Below are 23,029 nucleotides of genomic sequence, written 5' to 3'. Positions count from 1 at the left end.
AAGTCGAGTCCGCGGGGGTCAGACTCACGCTGTTTACTCCGTACTGTTTAGTCGCATTCACTCTTTGCTTCTCCTGCTATCCCCCATTGGCCGTTCTAATCTCCTTAAATTTCATTGTTCCCTTGGCGTATTTGGGCCATCTCAGGTCATCGCTGTGCTCCGATCTGAACCCCCACCCCCAACATTTCCCCCCTAACGCGCATGCCGGAGCATCACCGACCCCTCCCACCAGACTCATATCACATCATGGATACCACTGCTCCCCTGAAGCGGTCTCCGGATGCCGCTGGTCTGGAGTCGCCCCGACAAAACAAGACACGATCTGCTCCTAAAATCTCCAAAGCTCGTGCCTGTGAGTCTTCTCCGGGTTCCCCACATCATCCCCAATACCCCGTTAACGTGGAGTAGGCGCCGAATGCAAGCGCCACAAGATTCGCTGCGAGTTTCGACCAGGGGAGTCAACGTGTACAAAATGTATTCGCAGTGGCATCAAATGCGTCGTGAACGACTTTTCGCAGAAATTCGTCGATGATGATGGGATGTACGTGTGTTCTTCGTCCCGCCCCTGGTCATTGGTGAGCTTTGGGGGCCGTCAAGGCTGTACTAATCCAATCGCATTGATATAGATGGAAATCTCAAGCGAATGCGACGATAACCCAGCTGCAGGCGGCTGTGTCACATCTATTACGACAAGCAGGGCTTCCTGAGCTCTCAACATATGCTCCCGGGAACACTTTGAATGGCCCTAGTCTTGTCGCGTCATATCATGACCACCGAGCCTCAATCGATCGGGCGCAGACACAAAGCACTCATCAAGAGGGCCCAGGAGTTGTGATGGATGTCACCCGGGAGCCGTCGCCCGACCAGGATCTCCAAGATCCAGAACTGGTCCCTGCCCCTATGCGCAGTCTATATGAGGTCACTAAATTACGGAACCTCAGGAACAACCATACCGAGGCTCCCAAACAGACATTGCTAGAAGAAGATTTTATCTCGCGAGGTTTGATCCCGCTCCAAGAAGCGGAGGAATTATTCGCATACTTCAGTCGTACCATGAACCAGCTACTGTGGGGTGGAATAATTCTTGTACACCGCGATCTAACATCTGTCCGTCGCGCATCGACGATACTCTCTGCTGCCGTTCTGACTGTCGCAGCGCTCCATATCCCCAATCGCACCGAAACATTGAACCGGTGCTACAACGAGTATGTATCTCTCGTGTCTAACATGGCCCTCACGCGGGCTCACACTCTTGACGACATCCGGGGCCTCTGTGTCGGAGCATTCTGGCTCTCAGAGTTGAGCTGGAAATTGTCCGGACATGCCGTGCGAATCGCGACCGAGATGGGCCTCCATCAAAGCTACCAGCGCTTGATTCGTGGACACACCGATCAGTATAAACGGGCCCAACTCTGGTATTTGCTCTATGTGTGCGACCATCACTTCAGTATTGCTTATGGACGGCCACCTGTCATCCACGAGGATGTGGCAATCCGCAACTATGAGACATTTCTCGCGTTGTCAATGGTCGTTCCGGGCGACATTCGACTTTTAGCCCAAGTCGCCCTATTTATGATTTTGACCGAGGCATACCGCATGTTCAGTAGCGACACTGAACAGGCATTGACCGAAGAGGACTTCGGACAATTACGCGTGTTTAATGTCGCAATAGACCAATGGCGACTTCTCTGGCAACCTCGGTCTGGTGAGTGATGTTTGAATCCTATTTGCAGCAACTCCCGGGCCTGACGTACCTTGGAATGTATCACAGCCGATAGTGCCTATGTGCGAACGTACCCATCTAAAGGAGTGGTTCTGCACTATCACTTTGCAAAGTTCCAGCTGAACTCGCTTTCCCTTCGTGCGCTTTCTCCAACTAACGCGCCCGTTTTCTCCATGGACCGCAAAGAATCGGCCAACATCGCAATTTCCTCAGCGATGGCATGTCTTAACATGGTCCTTGAGGAGCCCGATGTTCGGGATGCGATCGTCGGAGTTCCTATCTTCACCCACACTATGGTTACATTCTCCGCTGTCTTCCTCCTCAAGGTGGCCATCAACTGGAACACGGCCTATCTGAGCATCAACGCACGCCAAGTACGACGGCTAGTCGAACGTGTAATCGAATTGATGAACTGTGTCTCTGCAGGCGATCGACATCTCACTAGACACATCGCACGTGGATTAGGCAAGATGCTTGAGCGCTTTGACTCATGGGAGGCTGCTTGGCAATTCCGAGGGAGCACCGAAAACACAGTTGAAGGCCGTGAGGTCCCTGGGGGAGCCAATGCCATGGCACAGGGATTCCCTCCGCCAGATCTGATTTATGGCATGGTCGGCACATATGGATTTGGTCTTGATGAAAACCTGCTAGATCCAAGTATGGCTGATTTTGACTTCCTGTCGCAGTGATACTCAAGGCCCTGAACGGGACTTGAACCAAAACCACCAAAATATTCAGGGGATCAAAAACACCGAGACACAAGTACCACATCCGATGGACATGAAATCATGGAATGTAAATAGCAAGGGTTTCCCACCGTGGTACACGCACCCTGCTCTCTCCTACCACGCACCGGAGTGTCAGCTCCCGTGGACCTCGACGTTGACCCTAAAAGTCTGGTCACTCGCATGTCGTCACCGTCACCTCTGCTTATGCTCTCCCTTGGGTTCCCCCCTTCTTCTCTTACAGCTACGCAGTCTACTCTCTCCCCTATATAACTCTCGTCCTTCCCCCCACAGGACTTTTGCCAATTCCAATATTTCTCTCTTACCCATAATTCCATCTCTTCCTACTCTTTATACTTAGTCTCAATCCATATTCCGCCTCCTTTTTTTTTAAGTATGACGACTCGCAAGAGAAAGCAAGAGACTGAGGAGGAGCTCCAGGCTCTTCCTAGCGATGAAAGCGAAGAGGAGGAGGAGTGAGTCGTTCTATCTGCCAATCTCACCCTTTCTTCCTATCCTTGCGCCAACACCCTGCGCATCGTTGCATCACGTTTCTACTCATTTCTATTGGTCGCGCAATTGTCGCAACGCCATCGCAATACCCACCCCGGACGGAACTATGCCGCGCGCAAATCTTTAATACTCATTGGTCCCTTGCTAACCTAGTCGCGCGATGGATTAGGTATGAAGACTCCGAACCCGAAGTAGAGGAAGGGAGCGACGAGGGTGAACAGGAAGAAGTCGAGGGAGAGTCGGAGTCGGATGAAGACGAGGAGGACGAAGAAGAAAAAGAAAAAGAAACTAAAGATAAAGGTATGTTTTCCCCGTTGATGCTACGTTCTGCCCATTTCCGAATTCGTCCGTATTCTGACACAACACCCCCCATCTCTAGGTCCTCCAGCCAAGAAACAAAAGACCGAACCCGTTGTTGTCGATGATGATGAGGGTGTCGAGGTCGTGGAGAATGGTGCAAATGGTGAAAAGAAGGAGGAGGAAGAGGAGGAGCCTGTTGTAGAGGAGGCCGAGGAAGAGGATGTTGGTGACACTGCTGAGAAGAGTGGTCCTGCTGCAGCTGCCGCTGAGGAAAAGGCCGGTGTTATTCCCAAAGAGTCGGACTTGCCTGAGGTTGAGGAGGCTGAGAAGGGGGAGTGAGTGTGCGATTGAGCGTATACTTCGACAGACATCTTGTCTCTGAAGTAAAATGAGAATCGCCTTTGGCTAAATGGCTGGATTGATTCGCTATTATAGCCTCTCGGAAAATGTACGATGTCTTCAATACAAGTGTTGCAGCCTTAGATGTGCTGGGTTTTTACTTGATAATAAGTAAGCGCTTGTCGATGTAGAAGTAACCAATCCACGCCATGCTCTGAGGACTTGGGAGATGACGTGCATATAAATTGTCGTGTATCATACCTGACTGGCTGGGTCTTCTGCTTCTCTCCACTCCAGTGGGCTCCAATGCAGGTCCTAAATTGGATTGGTGCTGGGCAGTGATTGGACTAACCATTGAGTCCAAATCGGATACCTCCTATACCTGAGCACCCTGGTCGGCTCACTGAGCATGAGCTGGGCGTATGAGCGACCGAGTAAGCTATATCAATAAAATCCAACGCGCGAGTTACATCACTTGTGGGCTTTTCTCTAATCATCTTTGCTGCACCAGCAAAAAAAAAGATTAGCGTCGTCAATACGACCGTTCGCTCTAGGTCTGTCGCTCTCGCCTCCAGATTTACTCCCAGTAGACTGCCCTATCAGGCTTTGAACCTCAGGCTGGGCGATGGTCAGGGGGCAATTTACTTGACAGCTCTACAATATTGCCCTATAATGGAACAAGTTGACGCGATTCATACTCAGGAGTCGTAATGTCCGACAGTAAATTGGTGCTGATTTGTCGGAAAGGTCCAAATGCAAACCCCGCACATGTCCACCTGGTTCATTCTTCTTCCTCATGAGCTGGTACTTCTTCTTCAACTAAGACCTGGAAAGATCTGACCACCTGCTAAAACGATGCCCTTCAAGATCAACACTACTACCCTCCTCTACATCGTGGTTGTGGTGGTAAGACATTGAGAATCCAGCCGATGAACTCCGCTAACAACCTTCGCCATCTAGGGAGGGGCCATCTCCTTGATCCTAGGAGCGTGAGTTTTCGTGTTTTTCATCACATCTCTAACTAGTCTATATTCAAAGAAACAGTGGCTAACAGCCCTCTCACGGAACAGGATGTCTTGGGCTCGCACTGCCGCACAGCTTCTTCCTTTACCGATATGGGTTCCAGCCATCGCTACACTCATATCCCCAATCACAATACTCACACTGATAGCCACGCGAGTCCTTTTCCCACGGTCAAGCAATGAGACATCTCGCAACCGTCGATGGACCACAATATCCGGTATACTGAATCACATCCAAACCATCATATCGACCATCGTGGCCACAGTAGCACTTGCATATCTCTTCCCCGATAGGATTCTCTCATGCAACCTAGATCAACAATGGCAGGCGTTCTTCCAGTCGAAGAATTCCCACGCTATCCGCTCAATCCAAGATGAGTTCCGATGCTGTGGTCTGAGAAGTCTTCACGACAGGGCATGGCCTTTCAAGGACCGGAACCACGGAGACAACGCGTGTGAGTTGCAGCTGGGATATCAGAGGAGTTGTTTCGCTCCTTGGAGGGAGCACCAGCAGAATACGTCTTGGATGGTTTTTGCGGCGGCTATTTTGGTTTTTGTGGCCAAGGTGAGTTTTTCCACACTGGAGTGTATGGTGCCGTGGCTGATATCCTGCAATTTTGCACAGATCGCTTTCTTTCAGCTTTCCAGCCGTCAAACGAGTTGGATGAGCACGCAATCTACAAGCGGGAGGCCTGATTATCAGCGAATCTCACCCCCGGGTGTGCAGGACGAAGGAGATAATGAGGACGATGTGCCCAGGGATGCGCGGAGGACATTCTTACCCCAGTCGAACGTTGGGTATAGAAACGACTGGGAGGTGGAGTAAGTTCGAGAAAAGATCTGGCCCAGTCAAGGAGGGGAAAGCGAAGCCTTGACCTACCTCCAGATTGAGAGAAAAGGAGGTTCAACAGTAGCTGGAAAACTCAGGCCGATGGGACGCGGAAATGGGACGTGGAAAAGCTGGAAAATGACCCTGTGTATTACTTCAGTGCGGTCGAGCCGGAATAGGAAGCCGAGGTTGATTGGATTTGGGTGCAGGAAAAGAAGAATCGGTTCGAAGAAGATGCCGAAGGAAAATATTGATATGGGTGGTTCAGTCTAAGGGCCCACAGTAACAGAATAGGATCATTCTACAGTTCCGCTAACTACATGCACTCATCTATAAGCACTCAGAGATAAGTAGAGGTATAGGCACGGTTTAATTCTTTGTTCGGGGCTTATCCTAATGGGGCCTAGCTGTAACTAATAGTAGCATGTCAGTGGATGTTAATTTACCGCTTTTCTAAATTGAGTATAGTCTATACTCGTTTTGGGTACGAGCCGAGAAACAAAGTATGTGTGCCTGAGGAGTAGACTGCGTTCGAATTCGACTGTAGAACTACCCGGCGCTTTGCCTACCATCGCTCCTCGATAGACCCCCCTAAAAGGACTCGGTCCGTACAAGGCCTGACAGGCAACGATACAATTGACAGACAGATCGTTGATGTGATATGTATATGCGTGTAAGTGAAATACCTAATAACAATCGAGTGACAAGAGAAAAAAGAAGAGAGAAATTAAAAAAGGCTGTCATCAATCCAGGATGGTCATTAGCCCCTGCCTGCGCCCCCGCTTTCTATCTTGGTATCCAGGGAAGACATAAAATACGATGGCATCACAAAGGCGGCCCTGCCTTCCAGCTTAGCTTATGCTTGATCTTCAACACATTCAAGTATCGCTGCCGCTGCTGCGGAAAGTGGCACATAGTTGGCAGTATTGGTGCGTGAGATCGAGAACGGGCTGGGGCAAGTTTGTAGCTTGAACAATGCTGCGAACCTTGACAGCACCTTCATCCTCGATCAATTTACGAACTAAGAACAAGAGCTCCGGGGAGAACTTGGATTTGGTTAGTTGCATAGTCCACACATAGAGTAGGAAATAAAGCATACCTCGGAATACCAGCGATATTGCCAGGCGATCAGACGGATCAACGCGCCGAGCATGCCTCTGGTATCGTTTCGCTGTTCGTATAACTTCAAGACCCCACGCATAGCCTTGGGCGAGAAGCGAGTGGCTAGACAGCTCTGATAGGCCTCAATGCTCTCATCGAAATGGTGCAAACGCTCCGCGAGTTCACCAAGAATCTCCCACTCGGTGGCGGACTTTTTGTATTCCATAGCTTGTTGGCGGAACTGAGCCATCTCGGTCCGCCAGATGGTGTAAATGCGAAGGTCCTCATACAACACCATAAACAAGTTATCTAGCCATCTTTCACAAAGTCGCTTGTTACGGAACTGCGTGTAAGATGCGTGAGAGGGATCAGGCTATGGGGCAAACGGTTAGTATCTCCATCGATTACATTTTCAGTGGGCATGCGACATACAACTTCATTGCCAGACTTGACAACCTCAGAGGCAACCGTTTGCTCTGGTCGCTCGAGGGGGCTCTGGGCATGGCTGTCTCCGATATCGCCATTGGGGGTTTCTTCTGAAGACGGCTCGGTGGATTCAGGGCCAGCCACAGACTCAGAGTCTTCCTCGCTGTCGGGGCTTGCTCCGTTGGTTTCCGCTCTCATAGAATGTGCGGGCTTAGGAACATGCTGCCGCTCAACACGGTATTCTTCTTCCATCACAAAAACTTCGCTGCGAGCCTTGAGGAGTTGATCCCATCCAATGGCAGCAGCAATTTTTGTCAGAAGATTATAGGCCTTCAAAAAGGTGCCTTGGTAACTAGCAGCATGAATTTTTCGAAGCGAAGGGTGAACATAATCGTGAGGATCTCCCTGCTTTGGCTGGCCTTCGTCGATCTCATCAAGAATGCTTTCAGAAAGGATGGGGAGCATAATGCGTGATGGTTGTGGCATGCGAGGGGTATCTTTATCTTGATAGGTGAACATAGGGCAAGAGTTGAGAGTCAGGAGCGCCAAGTCCCAGCGTTCCATACCGACATATACCTCTGCCAGGCGGGCCCATGTACTGAATTCGCTAGGAGCAGCAGTAACTGCTCGCTTAGCGCACTCAAGTGCCATCTCGCTTTCGCCCTTGCTCTGACAAAAGCTAGCCTGACAATCGAGTAGAGCATAGTCCATCGGAACATCTTGTAAAGCGTCATACATGAGGCGTACTGCTTGCACCTCCTCATCTGCCATAATTTGTACACGAGCCAGAAGGGACGAGACTTCCACATCCCTTGTACGGAGCTTCTCGAACAGATTGATTCCAGATGTGTAGCGCCCGGTGGTGTGGATATATTTTAGGATGCCCGATGTGAGGTGGTTGCTCACAGTGTTGGGGACTTGAGTTTCGGGATCGGAGCTGAGTTGACGTCCTGTAAATTTGTTAGCCAGATAAACGAGACAGATAAGTTGGGAGCCATGCCTAAAAAGAATAGCTTCTCGGCAGCATCCAAAAACTTGTGCTCCATTTCTGTATTTGTCACAGGATTGAATCGTCTAACCCCAACGATCCTTTTGACGGAATCTCCGCTTCCATCGTCCGCATAAAGATAAGCCCTCAATACGGCGCAAAGGAACGTCTCAAGCCAGAGAGCTTCAGTGGCCACTCGCTTATCACCCCGCTCATCAATGCAATAGCTCTCCAAGCTTCCGGGGATTTTGACTTCAACGCGCATATCGAGATGAGAGAAAGCATTGTAGCAACTGCATAGGTATCAGCACATGAATAACCACTATACCAAAAAGAAAGGGTTCTGACCAGTAGATGCCCGATACCACTTTATGTGTCTTGTCGAGGGGAGAGAATGTGAGGGTGTTGACGTAGGCGGCTAAGCTGGCGGATGAGGAGGCATCGATTCCGGTGACATGGTGATAAACACCGGTCTGCGATAGATGTGGTCAATCGATTGTCCACATACGAGCGAGTCGCTCAAAAACTGTATACGTACCTGGCGAGTCGAATTGGCCTTTGGTTGCTTAACCAAATAGACCAGGTCTGGAGGGCCTAGTTCTCGCAAGTTCTGCAGGGATTCTGTGCGCGCATCAACCGCAACATAAATATCCTCCTCCTCGTGGATCCTAGATGATGGTCGCGACGTTAGTCACAAAGCCCGGAATTTTCGCAATGGCAACTGTCGGTGATCTCGAACAATGGCCATGCATACGCAACCCGGGGAACACGTAAACGGGGAACAGGAACGACATACTCAGGAACAGCGGGCGCGACCATGACACCTGCAGAAGCGCGGGGCAAGCAAAGATGGGAATAATTTGAATAAAAGAATTCTACGTCAATCGCAAGACGTTCAGGGGTTGCGACGAGGGGAAAGCGAAGAGTAATCTTAGAATACTCCAACTGTACTCCCCAAGGAAAGGGCTTCAGGCCACAAGGCGCCCAGGCACCCAGGCCCCACACACTTTCCCCGATCGGTGCAACGCGTGATAACGTGTCCGCGATAACCAATTGATTCTACTGATTTGCCCATTGTTGCCCGCATCTAGGGTTTGGCATCTAGATGCTGTCGCCTGATTCCACCCTTTTATTTGATATCTGAGGGACCCGCGTGGAGCTCACACAATGTCGAGCTGGGTCGCATTGAACGTGGAGCCTGATGAGGCTGTCGAAGAGGAGGTTGACGACACCAAGGAGCTTCAAATCGAGGAAGCTCTGAAGTTGTACCACAGTGCTTTGAAGTTACATTCACAAGGACCAGAGCACTATGCGCAAGCTGCAGATGCCTATGAAGCCCTTCTCAATTCGGAAATCTTCAAATACCCAGAGTCTATCTCCGATTTCCAAAGGAGTGCATTCGATGATGTGCAGGCCCAAGGGATCTCTGATGAAGTTGCTACAGAATCTATCGCCGAATACAACGTGAATGACTCAACCTCCAGTCTATTCCAGGTGCTCTATCTGTCCTACAAAAACCACGGCAAATTCGTCCTTGACTCAGTACAAGACTCCATCCGAACAACACCACAGACCCCCGAGTCCGAGCAAGAGAAACAAAAGAGATTGATGGAGGCATCCAGGACAGCTCTAAAATCTTTTGGGGATGCGTTGGAACGAGATGACTCGGATCTCAACCTCTGGAGGCAAAGCGCCAGACTCAGCAGTGCCTTGAACAGCTATCGTTTGTCTCGGTATTGCTTGGAGAGTGTGCTAGCGGATGATGATAATCGCTTGGAACTACGGTCAGAGCAACTCGGTTTAGAGGAAATATTTGCGGAGCAGCGTCTACGCAGCACGCTACAGTCTCTCTTTGACAAATTATCCACGTCCCAAATTCCTACCAAGAGACCCAAAAAAGCTCTTTTGAAATACCTAAAACAGCATGAAGACCCATATCCCAACCTGCGCGCCCTCCCAACTGATTTGCGCCACCTGGACCTATCCAAGGGTCCTCTTGCCATATGTACCTCCCGTCGAGAGATAACCCCGGCCGATCCAACCTGGCAGTCACTCGGCAAGGCGCTTCTTCAGGCACTTGACAATGAAGATGATGCCTCTCTTACTGATGTTCCCACTCAGGCTATTGGTATTATTCTACCAGCAAGGGGTTCCCAAGCTCCAACCACGCCGACCCCCCAGGAGGAGGAGGACACTATAACTGGCGTAGATACAGAGGAAGGGGAAAACAAGGGCAATGACGAGGGCGATGATGCGGAAATGCTTGATACAGCGGAGACTGATGCTCAACCAGATCAAGATGCAGTGGAACCAACGAAAGAGCCGTCTGATTCAGTCGAGCAACACTCATCCATCGATCAAAGTGCCGAAAAGCAATTGATGGAGTCACTCGAACGTCAATCGACCCAGCCACAGGACCAATCGGCCGAACAAGATGATTTACATGCAGAGGAAGCTGATCCAAACTCTGCAGTGGACGTTCGAAAGAGATCGTCTGCGTCGGCTGCGAACGAAGAGCCGGAAGGGGGGCGCATGAAAAGTAGACGGACCCGAGCTCGGGAGTCAAATGCTGATGCTTTGGCACCGCTTGAAGAGATTGCATTTGATCAAGAAAAGTACTACGAAGACCGTCTCGAGGTTTTTGTCAATGCCGACGATTGGATGTTCAGCACCATTGACTCTTTGTTTTCAAAGGTTGGCATCGATGCACTCGGTAGCATAGAAAGTCTGAGAGGAAAGTGCCCTCCCAACGATTCTGATAGCATATCCCAAGATCTTGAAACGCGATTGGTTCAAGACTTCAGAGGTCTTATCAAGACATGGGATGACGAAAAGTCTCGATTGATGCAACAAAAAGATGAAATATCTCCGCTCAAAGACATTCGTGGCACAAGCAAGTCAGGATTGGCCGTTTTCCTTGAGCACTCTAGGAAAGGGACCCGGAAGCCAGTTGTCGCAGAAGAACTGCCTTCTGGAGAGCAACTCTATAACTTTTCTAATTCCATCAACTCTGGCTGGCTACATCCCCATGAGACTTCGTTTGAATGGATCAAATGTCTTCTCATGCCAAACTTTGGTGAAGAGTGTCCAAATTGGTCTACCGCAAAGTCTACTTACTCTTGTTACCTGTGGCCAAAAGACCTCAAGGACACAGTTGTAGGACTCTTGCTTCGGGAAGATGAGTTCATCTATCGGTCATGCAATTCATTGATTGCAGATCTTGAAGAACGCATTCTTGGCTCGACCAATGAAACGCCCTTTGAATATAAAGCAACAGACTTCTTTGAACTTGAGATGATACAAACCATCTACGAGCTTCATTTGGATATATTTGCTTCCGTTGAGGGTCTTGGCAGTGAGACGGCCCAAGAGACAAGACTTGCACAGCGTGATCGTTTAGCCCGCTGGGGCATGCTGGCCCGGTCATCCATAGATCATTTTGTCGACCACGGTCCATCCGGTGAATGCCAATCCAGCCTCACTCTTCGCCATTTGTGGGTTTCAGCATTTCATATCAATCTTGCTGGGGACGCACAGCGAGAACATGTCCTGCTCTGTCTTCAAGACCTGAAGCAAATTCTTCAGTCGTTTGGCGATCCAAGTGTCAATCTCGTCAACAACAGTATCATGTCAGAATTATCTGCTGCTGTGATAGACCAAGAAGTTCTGAAGCTTAAATGCATGGACTTCTTCGCTAAAGTATTCAACTCGGACTCCGAGGATCCTGTCACTCTGATTGAAGCCATTGAGCCAATCCTTGAACCCTTGTCAATCGAGTACGCTGAAATGCCAACGGAGAATGACATGAACCACCCTGCATCGCATCTCAGTGAAATGGCTGCCTTCCTCGACCGGGGAGATGCTACATTGCGACTATTTCTGTGGCGCAGACTACAAGAGGCATACCAAGCCATTGACTACCCCCCAAGGTTGTTTCTTGCTATTTGCGCAGCATCGAAGTGGTGATGGCAGAACTCGAGGCACTGAAACACGCCGAAGAAACAAGTCAGCATCGTCAACTCGCTCTATTGGCCTCGCTCAAGGCCCTTGACGGCATAATGGCCAAAGCTATACCACTGATTCTTGAAGAGTCAGACCAAGCATTTGAGTGCTTGGATATGGAGCATTTGCAAACCTCAATGTCTGCTATAGCCCGCCTCACCAGGCTTTTGCACAGCTTTATCCTTTACGAAGACTCGGTGCGGGTAGGCCAAATTTCCGGTCGCGATTTCCGAGGTTCATTGGCAAAATCGCTGGAAAACTTGAAAGATAGAATGCGAGAGCTTTATGTCCGCTGCTGGATTATGCAATACTATCTTTTCATGGAAGCAATTGCCCAGAACAAGGAGCTATTTGATGACCCACTTGAAGATCGTATCCATTTTCTTCGTTCCGTTCACAATGCACTAGGCGTTCGATCAATGTGCAGATACTCGCAAAAGAAGTTCCTAAAGCTTCTGAAAGCGGAGCTATTTGGCCTCGAAACTAAGGGAGATTATGAATTTGATGTGTGTCAGATACTTCTCGATCTCCATGGCATCAAATTCTCTCCATTTGACGGGACTGTGGATCATGGATGTCCTTCTGAGAAGCTAGATCGTCCTACGGCCATTATGATGATTGACTTTGTGCTCCAACAGGCAAACAAGATGAATATGAAGGATCTTTCCAAGTCAGAATTGAAGACTACTATTGAGAAGATGCAGCAAGCAATTGGTCCCGCTAAGGCTTCATCGCAAACACCTCAGCTGACCTTCAATCGTCGCCTCGTGAATGCGTATCTTAAGGCTGCGCTTAACCCATCCAATCTTCTCCGTGCCGTTCAGGGCATCACAGAGCTTTCGACGACAGTAGTTCCCACCGAGAATGCGAAGATAGCAGCGAAAGGCTGGTTCTTCCTCCTCGGCCATGCTGCACTCACCAAATTCCGATCTCAAAAGCGCCTTAGTCCCGGTTCAACGGGTGAGCTTGATGACGCTATTGGGTTCTTCAGACAAGATTTGGATCACGGTACAGGCAGATGGGAAACTTGGTATAGGCTAGCCCAGACCTACGATTCGAAGTTGGACGAAGATATCACATGGACAGCTGATAAAATCAATAACAACCGCTCGGAATTGGCAGCACTGCAGCGAAATGCAATCCATTGTTATGCAATGGCTGTTTCGACGGCAATCAGAACTGCAGAACCAACAGCAGAGACCAGCGCAGTAATGTCAGATCTCTACTCTGACTTTGGTATTCGCTTATACTCATCCTCTCGCGAACCGCTTTCCATGGGAGCTTTCAGTGTTGCAGACTTCCCTCGCCATTTCAGCAGTGAGGAGAGCCAGCAAATGTACAAGGGAACACCCTTCAAGGAGATGTCGGTGTATTCAACGTGGAACTTTGCTAGCAACCTTCTCAAACGGGCAGCTGTCGACAAGTCCAAGCGATGGATGTAAGTGGTTTCAATGAGATTGAGATACCTTAACAGACATTAGATAGAGCATTGTGTTAACACATGAACAGGACCCATTACACACTCGGCAAGTGTCTCTGGAAGATGTTCACCAGTGACGACTCCTTAAGGACGAGTTCTAAGAAGGTTGAGATGCACGAGGTGATAAATGCTCTTCTTGATGCGATTACTGCCCTTCCCCAACGGAAGGATTCACGCTCCGATCCAATCTTTGAACCCCATTTCAAACTCTTTTCTATTGTCCACAAGCTTGTACTCCGAGGGCACATGACAGTAAGTTAAGTTTCATCTGCTTTGTTGCATTCTATCTGACAGCGATATCAGCCTGCTGAAGGTAGTAAGACCCTCCTTGCGACTCCATGGGCCCGTAAAATTGAGGCTCCTGAGAACATGGAAGGATGGAACCCATATATGCTTGAAGTCCTTCGGAAATTCAAAAGCGCCGACAAGTCAAATTGGCATCATCGCATGGGTGTAAAGGTATGTGTATTCACCTCAATTCAACTGTTGTTATTCAGCATGCTTACAACCGCTAGGCTGCTCATGTCCTTTATGACGGCCAAGAAAACGCAACCGCTGCTCTTGCCGCCAAGCAAGAACTTTCCCAGATTTTCACCAAAACACTTACGATCCAAGTCTGGCGGCCAGAATTCGAACGCCCTGGCAGACATTTTGTTTACACCACCCGCTATGTATACTTCTTTGTTGGCCTGCTCGACCAACTCGATGATCGCGCAAGTTTAGATCAACTCTTGCGTCGCGTGAGGAAGAAGCAAGGCGATTTCCTCAATCACACCAAGCTGTGGGAAGACATTTGCCTCACTTATGCAAAGGTAAGACAGTTCCAACCCCACATGAATATGCCCTCAAAACTCACTATTCCCCAGATCATTCGCCGCGCAGCCAAGATCAACGAAGGCCATGAAGAAAGTGTATTCAAGCCAATCGGTTGGGAGGAGTTCTCTACCAAGACAGCTCGCCTAGAAGGTCTATCCGAGCTAGTCCCAGACAGCCAGGCAATTCTAGAACTTCTAAGAGACGCCCTGGAGCTCAAAAAGCTCAACAACAATCTCATGAAAATCACCATGTTTGAAGACCTGATCGCCGACCTCTATGCCCGACTTTACGAGATCAACATGCCCCATCTCGTTGAACAAGCAACCGACGAAACCAAAGAGAAGATGAAAGTCGACCACATGCTTATGGTCGGCGAAGGCCTCACCGAGACCCCAACTCTGGCATCCGTCCCAGCAGCCGATACCCCCGCGCCCCGTGGCCGCACTAAGGGCATTGCCCGTCGCGATATCCAGAAACGCGCCGACACAATCGTGAACACTAAGTTAGCCCCTCGAGCGATAACGAGCAAAACAACAGCTCCGGGCGAGACAGACCTCCCTGCGACTCCCCACGGCCCTGGGTCAAATGCTGCAGGGCCGACTTCTGCGCCTCGTGCCCAGGAGGCTTCTACTGCTATGGATGGCTCGGGTGAGCAGCGAGATGAGCATGAAACTGCCGATGATACCGAGTTGAGTGAGGCTGATGACACGAAGCTGGGTGATGAGGGCATGTCAGCACTTTTCCCTCCTGTTACGGATGCCGAAGAGGGGGCGACTGGTGATGAGGAAGGGGATGAAGGTGATGGGGAAGATGATGGTGAAGATGTGGAGGGTGATGGTGAACATGGTGTCACTGAGGGTGAAGGGGACGAAGATGAAGAGATGCAGGATGAGGAAACCAAGGCGGATGAAGAGGACAAAGACACTCCCACTGCGGATCATGGTGCCAATGATACTGAGACTGAGCTTGGCACTGGAAAGCAGGAGTCTAGGGAACAAGATGCCATGGACATCACTCCCTCTCAGTCATAAGGCATCGGGTGCATATTCAAAGGGTGTTGGTTTTTAATTCATTTGCTTTCTATCTATGGAGCGCATGGGTGGTTTTTCTCAAGACGGTATTTGTTTAGAGCAGCAGACTGGCGTTGAGAGGCGGGGGTTTTCAAGGAAGCTTACAAGCTGGGATGTACAATAACAACAAAATTCTGAAATGGGATTGTGAATCAGGAAATGGAATATCAACAATCATTAACAAACAGAGAATTGATCGAGCCGAAACGCCTTAGTCAGGGGATATCATCCGAAAGTAATCAAACAAAACAACTCCAATGATTAAAAGTTCTAGTATGGTAAACAGCAAAAGATGAATAGATCGTAACCGTCATGAAAGGGGGAAAAGAAAGCAAAAGAGACAGCTTAGATCTGGTCCTCTGGGGCGAGGTCCCATTTCCGAGTTCCCATTTTCCGCGTCTTCTTGGTGGGCGAAGTCCCTGCTGGCGATGGAGGAGTAAACATGGTGTCTGCGAGCTTCAGTTGATCCATACGTTGCAACGCATTCTCAATATCACTCTCACGGCCTAGATGGTTGGACCGAGAGGGTGCAGGATTTTTGGGCCTATGCTTTTTTGACGGAGATTGACTGTGCATCTCACGCTCAAAAGCGGCAAGTTTGCGGCGAAGCTCGTCGTTTTCTTGCTCAAGCTCTTCAACTCTTTGATCTCTTTGATTCGATCCTGAGTCTTCGAAGACTAAGGTTGTCAGTTCACGAGTCCTCTATCTTGGTCCTTGTTAGTTGACTTACTTTGGAAGCCACGGGACACAAGCTCAACCTTCTTGTCAAGATGCTCGTAATTGCGGCCGATCTGGAATATATCAGCAATTGCCAGGTTCGGAAGAGGGATAGAGCGACAAACCTGGTCATCCCACGCCTTTTGCCAACGTCGCCTTTCTTCTTCCGTTTTCTCATCCATTTCGGCCCAGCATTCCTCTCTTACATCCTGTTCAATCATGAGACATCTTTCTTCAGCAGCCTTCAGTCTAATCTCAAGATCAGATCTTGCGAATTCTTCTTCGGCCAACTTGACAGCGAGGGTTTGGCAATCGTGAGTTAGGCGTGTGATGTCTGCGACAGCTCTTTCGAGCTCTTCGGTTGAATCGAAAACTGGGGAAACACAGCCACTAGCCGAACGGTGACTACTTGATGCCGAAGACACAACGGATACAGAAACCGATGGGACGCGAGGAACAGTGACTTCACGAGCCAACGCGGAGTAACGCAAAATTTGAGAGGTGGCGTTGAAATCGCCCAGGGGATCAGCCGTGACGATCATAATTGCCTTTTGGGGGTATTGGCCCCGGGACATCTGTTGAGATGATGGGAATGAATTCGAAAACAATAGCTCAGTCAATTTGCACTGCCGGTATGGAACGAGAGCAGTCTGTCTGGGTCAGCAACTGGCAATACAACGGCTGTCAAAAAGTTGAGAACATACCTTCATTCCATCCTGAATGTTACTTTGCATTTGCAGGCATTGACCGAGATACATCAAGCTTTCGTTGATTTTCCCAGCCTCGGCAAGTGTGGCACCGGCCGTCTTGGCTGTTCTCGCACGCTCAGAGCCTAGATAAGTTAGTCGCTGTCCTACATAATGTGCTGATATCACTTACCAGCAAGATCCACAACGGTGAGTGCGTTTCCAGCCCAACTGTATTCACGGGTTCGCTTTGAGTATGTTCGCTTCTTGACTTCCAGGGAAAAGAAGCCATGGCTGCGAGAGCTAACGCTGTTCATTCCAGTGCCAGTTACCTTGCGTTCGGTCAAACCAACGTCCAATATAGCAAGTGCTTCATCATAATTGCTACAGGCAATCTTGCGTAGCCCAGCAACTAATTTGCGATCTGGTGAGCCCTCGGTGGGTTTGAAGAGTAAGGGCCGTCGACGATCTTTTTGGTTATTTCCACGGGACATGGTACCCTGTCCTGTGACTATAGCGGGAGAAAGAAGATCAAAGATTCTGTCGTTATATACCTCATACATGGATACCAAAACGACATAATCGGCGTTAGAATCCATCTCAACCGTAAGGTGGCTCATGTCAGGCAATCTCGGAAGGGCGCATGGTCGTTCACGTATGTGACGGCGGGGGAAATTCAATGCAGGGGTCGGTTCCTGCAAAACGTAAAGTCGAGATTTAGCTAACTGGGACTCAAAGATATTGGAGTGGGTGTAAGGAATAGGATTAGAAAATCCGGGGGTAATCCATCCAGGGTACTCAGTCGAGACCTGGCCAATCCCGGTCCGATCAGTGCTATTGGGAGCGGTGATAGGAGGCAAGTGAACCTTGCGGGGACTTCCAGATTTAGACCTTGGCCTCGGGAGAGAAGATCCAAGTGTGCGTGCTCGTGGGGTAGGCGATCCTTGCGAGGGATTAAGGGTAGGGGGGTTCGTACCATCAAAGGTGTGTTGGCACGGGATGGGCTCATGGGAGTTTGAGCTCTCGAAGTCCGTCCATTTGGCTCGCCATATACTGCCTCTAAAAACGTCTGGGCGGAGAACAACTGAGCTTCAGAAGTATCCGCAGCGGCCAGTGAGGCCAGCATTACGGGAGTAATGCTGTGATCTTCTGTTTTGATGGTCGGCTCCAGGGAGCGGAAGATCACGTCAAGTGCCATTTGGGTCATTCCTCGTTGTGTCTTGGATCCTAGAATGGTATGGCTCTGTATAATCATCTGGTTAATTTGGTTGTCGCAACACACGGACTTTCAAGATCAGACCTTTCCACTCCCTGTGACTCCAAGGGTAGCAACGAGTCCATCTCGATTTTCTTTCAGCACACCGCGGATGATGGGTTCCATCCCAGTATCGTGAAAGACGTCCAATTGCGAGGCAGCCTGCTCGAAGACCTTTGTAAACCCAAACCTCTCAATGGCGCGCTTTCTCGTGTCATTTGGAGATTGGACAGTAATATGCGTGGATCCTGGCGAGACAATTTCTGTTTCATCTTGCGAGGCCTCTGGAGGCTCAACGTTCAGGAACCGGTCGGATTCATTGGGGTTCTGGGAAAACGGCGGGCGTAGACGGAGATAAACTTGGAACAGCGATGCCTGGGGTTGTTTGGGCGGCATGTTAGGCAGCTCGTGAGTATCTGTACGATGACTCGGGAAGTGGCGACGTTGAAGCTCCGATGCAATCAAAGGCTACCTGGGGAAGTCAAAGAAAGTCCAGAATATCCACAGATCAACATCGTGCTTACCTCTTTGGGCACGTGGTTCCCCTGACAACGTCCAGGTCACGTGCATCTATATCCCGATGCTTCATCCCTCTAGGTCTCTGAATGTTAGCCTTCCCCTTCCTTTGGGACATAATCAACTTATTTCTTTAATTTCAGTGCTCTTGTTTAACTTTAGGATAGCTGCAGGCTTACTCAACTTTCAACTCACCTCCAGGGCTGGGCGGCTTGGCTAATATCACGCGCACCTGATCTACTACATGTGAAAGCGCATGGATTCTGGGGGATCTCGTATTCCTTCGATGTCAGGATTACGCCTCTTGGTAATATTTTCAACGACAGCCAGTTCATCATAACAAGCAACAAATCGACGCTTAGGCCTAAATTGACCTCGTATCTGTCTGTGAGCCATGCCAAGCCGCTCTCTATACGAAGCTTCTATTTTCTTCCCTGTCAGCGATCTTTGACTTCTAATTCGACGAGACTCTTTTCACGCTTAACCAAATTAAGTAGCTCGTTTTCGCTTGTCTGTACATCGGGCACATGCGACAAACTTACAAAGTTATATACGGAGTACCTTGACATATATATTGGTCAAGGTCCCATCAGGACAACCAAATAGTTTAAATAAGATATCCTTGTCTTTCACTGCATAACACACCTAAACTATTATACAGATTCCCTCATAAAGATTTTTGTTCTACCACGGAGCAATATATAGCTGGCAGATGCTCAAATATGCTCGAGGCAAGGTCATCATACCGTAAGTCGACCACAAGTTGAACAAACCGAGATGTATATCTAACAATATGGAGAGGAGGGAAGCCTATGGTTCTATGCGCCAAACAAAGGCGCTGCAATTGCCTTTGCGATCCTTTTCACTGTCTCTGGGGCCATCCATGGATACCAATGCTTGTATGTGATCTCCCTAGCACGCAGTTCAAGATATCTAATCTTCTTTAGCAAATATAAATCCTGGAAAGTCACCGGGCTTCTTCCATGGTCTGCCCTCCTATTCACGGCTGGTTTTATAACTCGAACTGTTGGAGCGTTCGGGCAATGGGGAAATAAAGACGTCTATATTGCAAGCACTGTACTCCTTCTTGCTGGACCGTAAGAAGTCATTCCCTATTACATTACCCGATCACACACTGACACCCATTTCTTTTGAAAATGTTAGGCCAGTATACGAAGGCGCTAATTTTTTCATACTTGGTCGCATGCTCTACTACATTCCATACCACTCACCCATCCACCCAGGCCGGGTATTCACGACCTTCGTCGCCCTAGGTGTGGTCATTGAAAGTATTACCGCGAACGGAGCAGTCCGAGTTGCAAGCTCGGATTCCTCTGAAGCATCACAAAATGTCGGAAAGGCGCTATTGAAGGCAGCGCTTATCATGCAGATTGCTCTCATGGTAGGCTTTGGGTCTTTGGCTGGCCGTTTTCATTTCAACTGCTTCCGAGGAGGTGTACTGAATCACAAGATTAAACGTGCGCTGCTGGTCTTGTACTGCAGCTGCACACTCATTACGATTCGTACCATCTTTCGCACAGTGGAATACTTTTCTGCTGCCAGTCTAAATGCCGTCAGTGGTATTGCAGATATCAGTCCTGTCTTGAAGCAGGAGTGGTTCTTCTGGTTCTTCGAAGTTGTGTTCATGTATAGCAATACTACTTTACTCAACGTCTTCCATCCGATGCAGTCGCTTCCGAGATCAAACAAGATCTATCTTGCTCAGGATGGTGTCACGGAAATCGAGGGCCCTGGTTATGATGACCCCCGCCATTGGCTGCAGACCGTCTTTGATCCGTTCGATATTTATGGTCTCATTGTTAACAAAGGCAAAAAAGAGAAGTATTGGGAGGCAAATCCGTCTCGGGGAGAGGGTGCTATTGTGCGTGACAATGAGGGTGTGTGAGATATCTTCTCTTGTTTTACATTTTTTCCTTGCTGTTCAAGGATAGCTCAGGAGCTTGCTTTGTATTTCGTTCTTTTAATTAATTTAGCTTGCAAGTAGGATGCGCTATAGAATATTAACTTTTTCCGAGAATCCAGGGTATACATGTATCATAACAATTTCACAATTCACCAATCTTCTTCCTCTTTGCCCAATTCCTCCTGGATTTCCCAACTGTACCGAGCGAACTTGCTTGCTCGACGAATTCGCTCTCCATAGAATATGAATACAGGTGGCACTATGCAGAACGCGGTTGCTACAGCAGCAAGTATAGACATAGCAATATTATTGCCCAAGACAGTAAACATCTGCATCGTAAAAAGCGGGAATGCACCGGAGAGTAGTGCCCGCATAAGCGCAACCGCAGCAGTTGCGCTGGCCGAATAACTCAAATATGCATCGGAGATATACCCATACAGCACGGTATCCATTTCCGTTAGCGCATAGCCTACCAGAACAAGGGAGATTGTGGGCACAATCCATGGGGTTTGTACATCCGGTGGAATGGTCCAGGCAAACCACCACAGCCCAATCGCTAGAAAAGGGCCACCTAGACCAAGCCCGAGAAGTTTGTGTTCCGGCTTGATCGGGCGGCCCTGACTGCGGAGATAGTTGAGAATGTAGCCATCTAGCACGCGCATCAATGTGCTAAGACACGTCCCCAGGCCAATCGAGATAAAAATCAGGGAAGCTTTAGTCTCTGAAAATCCCATTGACACATAAATTGGCTGGAGGGCTTCTGTGAAGATGTAGATAAGGGACATAGCCACGGAGATCATTATTGCGATGACGAGAATAATGGGCTCTTGGAAAAAGAGCTGTGCTGGACGAAAGAGGGCCTCTTTGGCGAATGTTCTGAAATCTGGGATATGGTCGTGGTTGAGAGGTGGTGGGATTGATTTCATGGTAGTCATATCGCTGATGAGTTTAACCTCTTTGGCTAGCAATAAGGAAGGTCGAGATTCTCGGATGAAACAGAGACCTCCTGTGACGGCCGCAATAATGATGGCGAAGACATAAAAGTTCCATCGCCTGAGTATCTAGTTAGTGGGAATCGCAGGTAGAAAAGGACGGAGAGTTATGTACCAATCAAAGCTTGCAATTATATAGCTGCTCATAATAGGCCCGAGAATCAAACCAATGTTGGAAGCAACAGTCCAATAGTACATGGTCCAGATGCGAGCCTGGCAGTTGAACATGTCCTCGATACTGCCACCAATGATTGTATATGGGATTGCGGACAGAAGCCCGGCAATGATGCGCATGATGATAACGAGTGGTGTTGATTGTGCGAGACCGATGATTGCACAGCAAATGGCACTGAGGCCACTGCTAAAAATATACATATTCTTGCGCCCAAATGCCTCGGACCATGGGGGAAATAGGATAGTGCCTATCACCTGGCCGAGGAGGAATCTGTTCAAGGTTAGATATGTAATGTAGGTAGCTCGAACTAGAGAAGCTCTCACAATGTGACAAAAATGAAAGTAGAAAGGGTTGCGCTCATGTTGTATTCATGTCTGGCTTGTGCAGCAGCTGCCGACTGGAGAAACCATGATCATTAGCTCGATGAACGTGAAGCTTGCGAAGATTTGTGTTCACTCACACCCGCGGTGCTAGATGCAGTTCTGCCGATGTCGTTAGCCTATAATCTTTCCAATGCGAACAACCGGACTGGTCATACATAAAAAGATCCAGAAGACAGACAAGAATGATGTCGTAGCTCTTTCGCAGGCCAGACCAATTTCGAGGATGCCTGGGGTGATTGCGCAACCATCGCACATATTTTCCATCCGGTGTGAGCTCCAGATTATGCTCATGTAGAAGGTTGAGGATGAAAGCCTTGGGCTCATCGGTCGATATACTTGATTCTGGAGAGACAGGCTGCATATTGGGCAACCGTACAGCTGAACATGTAGATGATTCTAGAGAATAATTGAGCAAGTCACATTTATCAACAAAACATCTCTTGAGCGAAGCTGCCCGAGAAGGGATTCGAGCTTTTTATCATCGTAAATGTTCCAATCATCCCGGACATTTTTATTGGAACCCAGCCTCCGAGGAATGGAACCCCTTGCGATCTTCACTGTGGGGGTTCTGGAGCTCAGATTGTCAAATACACGCGTCAAGCTAGAGCTCTGCAAGGAATTCTGGCTCCGGTCTACTGGTCTCTTCTCTCTTCATCCGCCGATAGGTAGTAGTCGAGCCTTACTAGATCAAACTTTGGTTTCTATATCAATGTACACCATAGCTCAACACCGCTTTATATTCAGTTGGCCAAGATCTAGCCGAGAAATGGCTGAAATTGGGCCACGAGATGAAGTCTAGTGACTTCATCTCTCATCTCTAGGGATAACGTATGTGTTCTCGGCATTCTTCAGGATCGGTGCCCCGCGCAGCTCAAAGGTGAAAATTTCATGTGTACTTTTTTCAGATCAGAGATAAATGAATAGAGAAATGATTTGCCTATGGGGAACACCCGATATACGGATATAGTGGCCTGAAATACAGAAGCAAGTTTCGATCCGCGTACGTGTAGGGATGTCCGAGGACGGTTCGATGAGATGGTCGATGGC

General features: G+C 48.9%; 8 protein-coding genes across 8 annotated transcripts; 5 read left to right on the top strand and 3 right to left on the bottom strand.

The window, feature by feature from the left end:
* Positions 1–246: 246 nt before the first annotated feature.
* On the top strand, positions 247–2,412 carry N7457_008855 (putative C6 transcription factor; the record flags this gene model as incomplete). Its single annotated transcript, XM_057179898.1, has 4 exons — positions 247–352; positions 409–541; positions 627–1,705; positions 1,772–2,412. The coding sequence occupies 4 exons, from the start codon at positions 247–249 to the stop codon at positions 2,410–2,412; spliced, it is 1,959 nt and encodes a 652-aa protein (XP_057028284.1).
* Positions 2,413–2,844: 432 nt separating this feature from the next.
* On the top strand, positions 2,845–3,600 carry N7457_008854 (uncharacterized protein; the record flags this gene model as incomplete). The annotated part of the gene is made up of 3 exons (XM_057179897.1): positions 2,845–2,924; positions 3,131–3,261; positions 3,341–3,600. The coding sequence occupies 3 exons, from the start codon at positions 2,845–2,847 to the stop codon at positions 3,598–3,600; spliced, it is 471 nt and encodes a 156-aa protein (XP_057028283.1).
* An 855-nt stretch (positions 3,601–4,455) lies between these two features.
* N7457_008853 (uncharacterized protein) lies at positions 4,456–5,448 on the top strand (the record flags this gene model as incomplete). The annotated part of the gene is made up of 4 exons (XM_057179896.1): positions 4,456–4,506; positions 4,561–4,589; positions 4,671–5,187; positions 5,248–5,448. The coding sequence occupies 4 exons, from the start codon at positions 4,456–4,458 to the stop codon at positions 5,446–5,448; spliced, it is 798 nt and encodes a 265-aa protein (XP_057028282.1).
* An 881-nt stretch (positions 5,449–6,329) lies between these two features.
* Positions 6,330–8,785, bottom strand: N7457_008852 (ChAPs family protein; the record flags this gene model as incomplete). The annotated part of the gene is made up of 7 exons (XM_057179895.1): positions 6,330–6,497; positions 6,551–6,925; positions 6,985–7,928; positions 7,979–8,259; positions 8,315–8,439; positions 8,505–8,634; positions 8,721–8,785. The coding sequence occupies 7 exons, from the start codon at positions 8,783–8,785 to the stop codon at positions 6,330–6,332; spliced, it is 2,088 nt and encodes a 695-aa protein (XP_057028281.1).
* Positions 8,786–9,133: 348 nt separating this feature from the next.
* Positions 9,134–15,295, top strand: hir3 (putative transcriptional corepressor of histone genes (Hir3); the record flags this gene model as incomplete). Its single annotated transcript, XM_057179894.1, has 6 exons — positions 9,134–11,895; positions 11,919–13,406; positions 13,478–13,700; positions 13,752–13,907; positions 13,964–14,260; positions 14,315–15,295. The coding sequence occupies 6 exons, from the start codon at positions 9,134–9,136 to the stop codon at positions 15,293–15,295; spliced, it is 5,907 nt and encodes a 1,968-aa protein (XP_057028280.1).
* A 384-nt stretch (positions 15,296–15,679) lies between these two features.
* Positions 15,680–18,388, bottom strand: N7457_008850 (uncharacterized protein; the record flags this gene model as incomplete). Its single annotated transcript, XM_057179893.1, has 7 exons — positions 15,680–16,011; positions 16,065–16,125; positions 16,177–16,701; positions 16,756–16,883; positions 16,931–17,546; positions 17,714–17,980; positions 18,038–18,388. The coding sequence occupies 7 exons, from the start codon at positions 18,386–18,388 to the stop codon at positions 15,680–15,682; spliced, it is 2,280 nt and encodes a 759-aa protein (XP_057028279.1).
* Positions 18,389–19,170: 782 nt separating this feature from the next.
* On the top strand, positions 19,171–20,414 carry N7457_008849 (putative RTA1 domain protein; the record flags this gene model as incomplete). Its single annotated transcript, XM_057179892.1, has 4 exons — positions 19,171–19,255; positions 19,308–19,407; positions 19,456–19,605; positions 19,673–20,414. Coding segments are annotated over 4 exons (1,077 nt in total), but the record flags the coding sequence as incomplete, so codon positions are not given.
* Positions 20,415–20,581: 167 nt separating this feature from the next.
* On the bottom strand, positions 20,582–22,343 carry N7457_008848 (uncharacterized protein; the record flags this gene model as incomplete). Its single annotated transcript, XM_057179891.1, has 5 exons — positions 20,582–21,485; positions 21,540–21,869; positions 21,923–21,996; positions 22,060–22,081; positions 22,138–22,343. 5 exons carry the CDS (start codon positions 22,341–22,343, stop codon positions 20,582–20,584), a joined length of 1,536 nt encoding a protein of 511 aa, XP_057028277.1.
* Positions 22,344–23,029: the final 686 nt, after the last annotated feature.

This window comes from Penicillium paradoxum (genome assembly GCF_028828445.1).
Source record: "Penicillium paradoxum strain IBT 22861 chromosome Unknown utg000007l_segment0_segment0, whole genome shotgun sequence".
NCBI lineage: Eukaryota > Fungi > Ascomycota > Eurotiomycetes > Eurotiales > Aspergillaceae > Penicillium > Penicillium paradoxum.
This window is presented reverse-complemented; position numbering and strand designations above follow the sequence as displayed.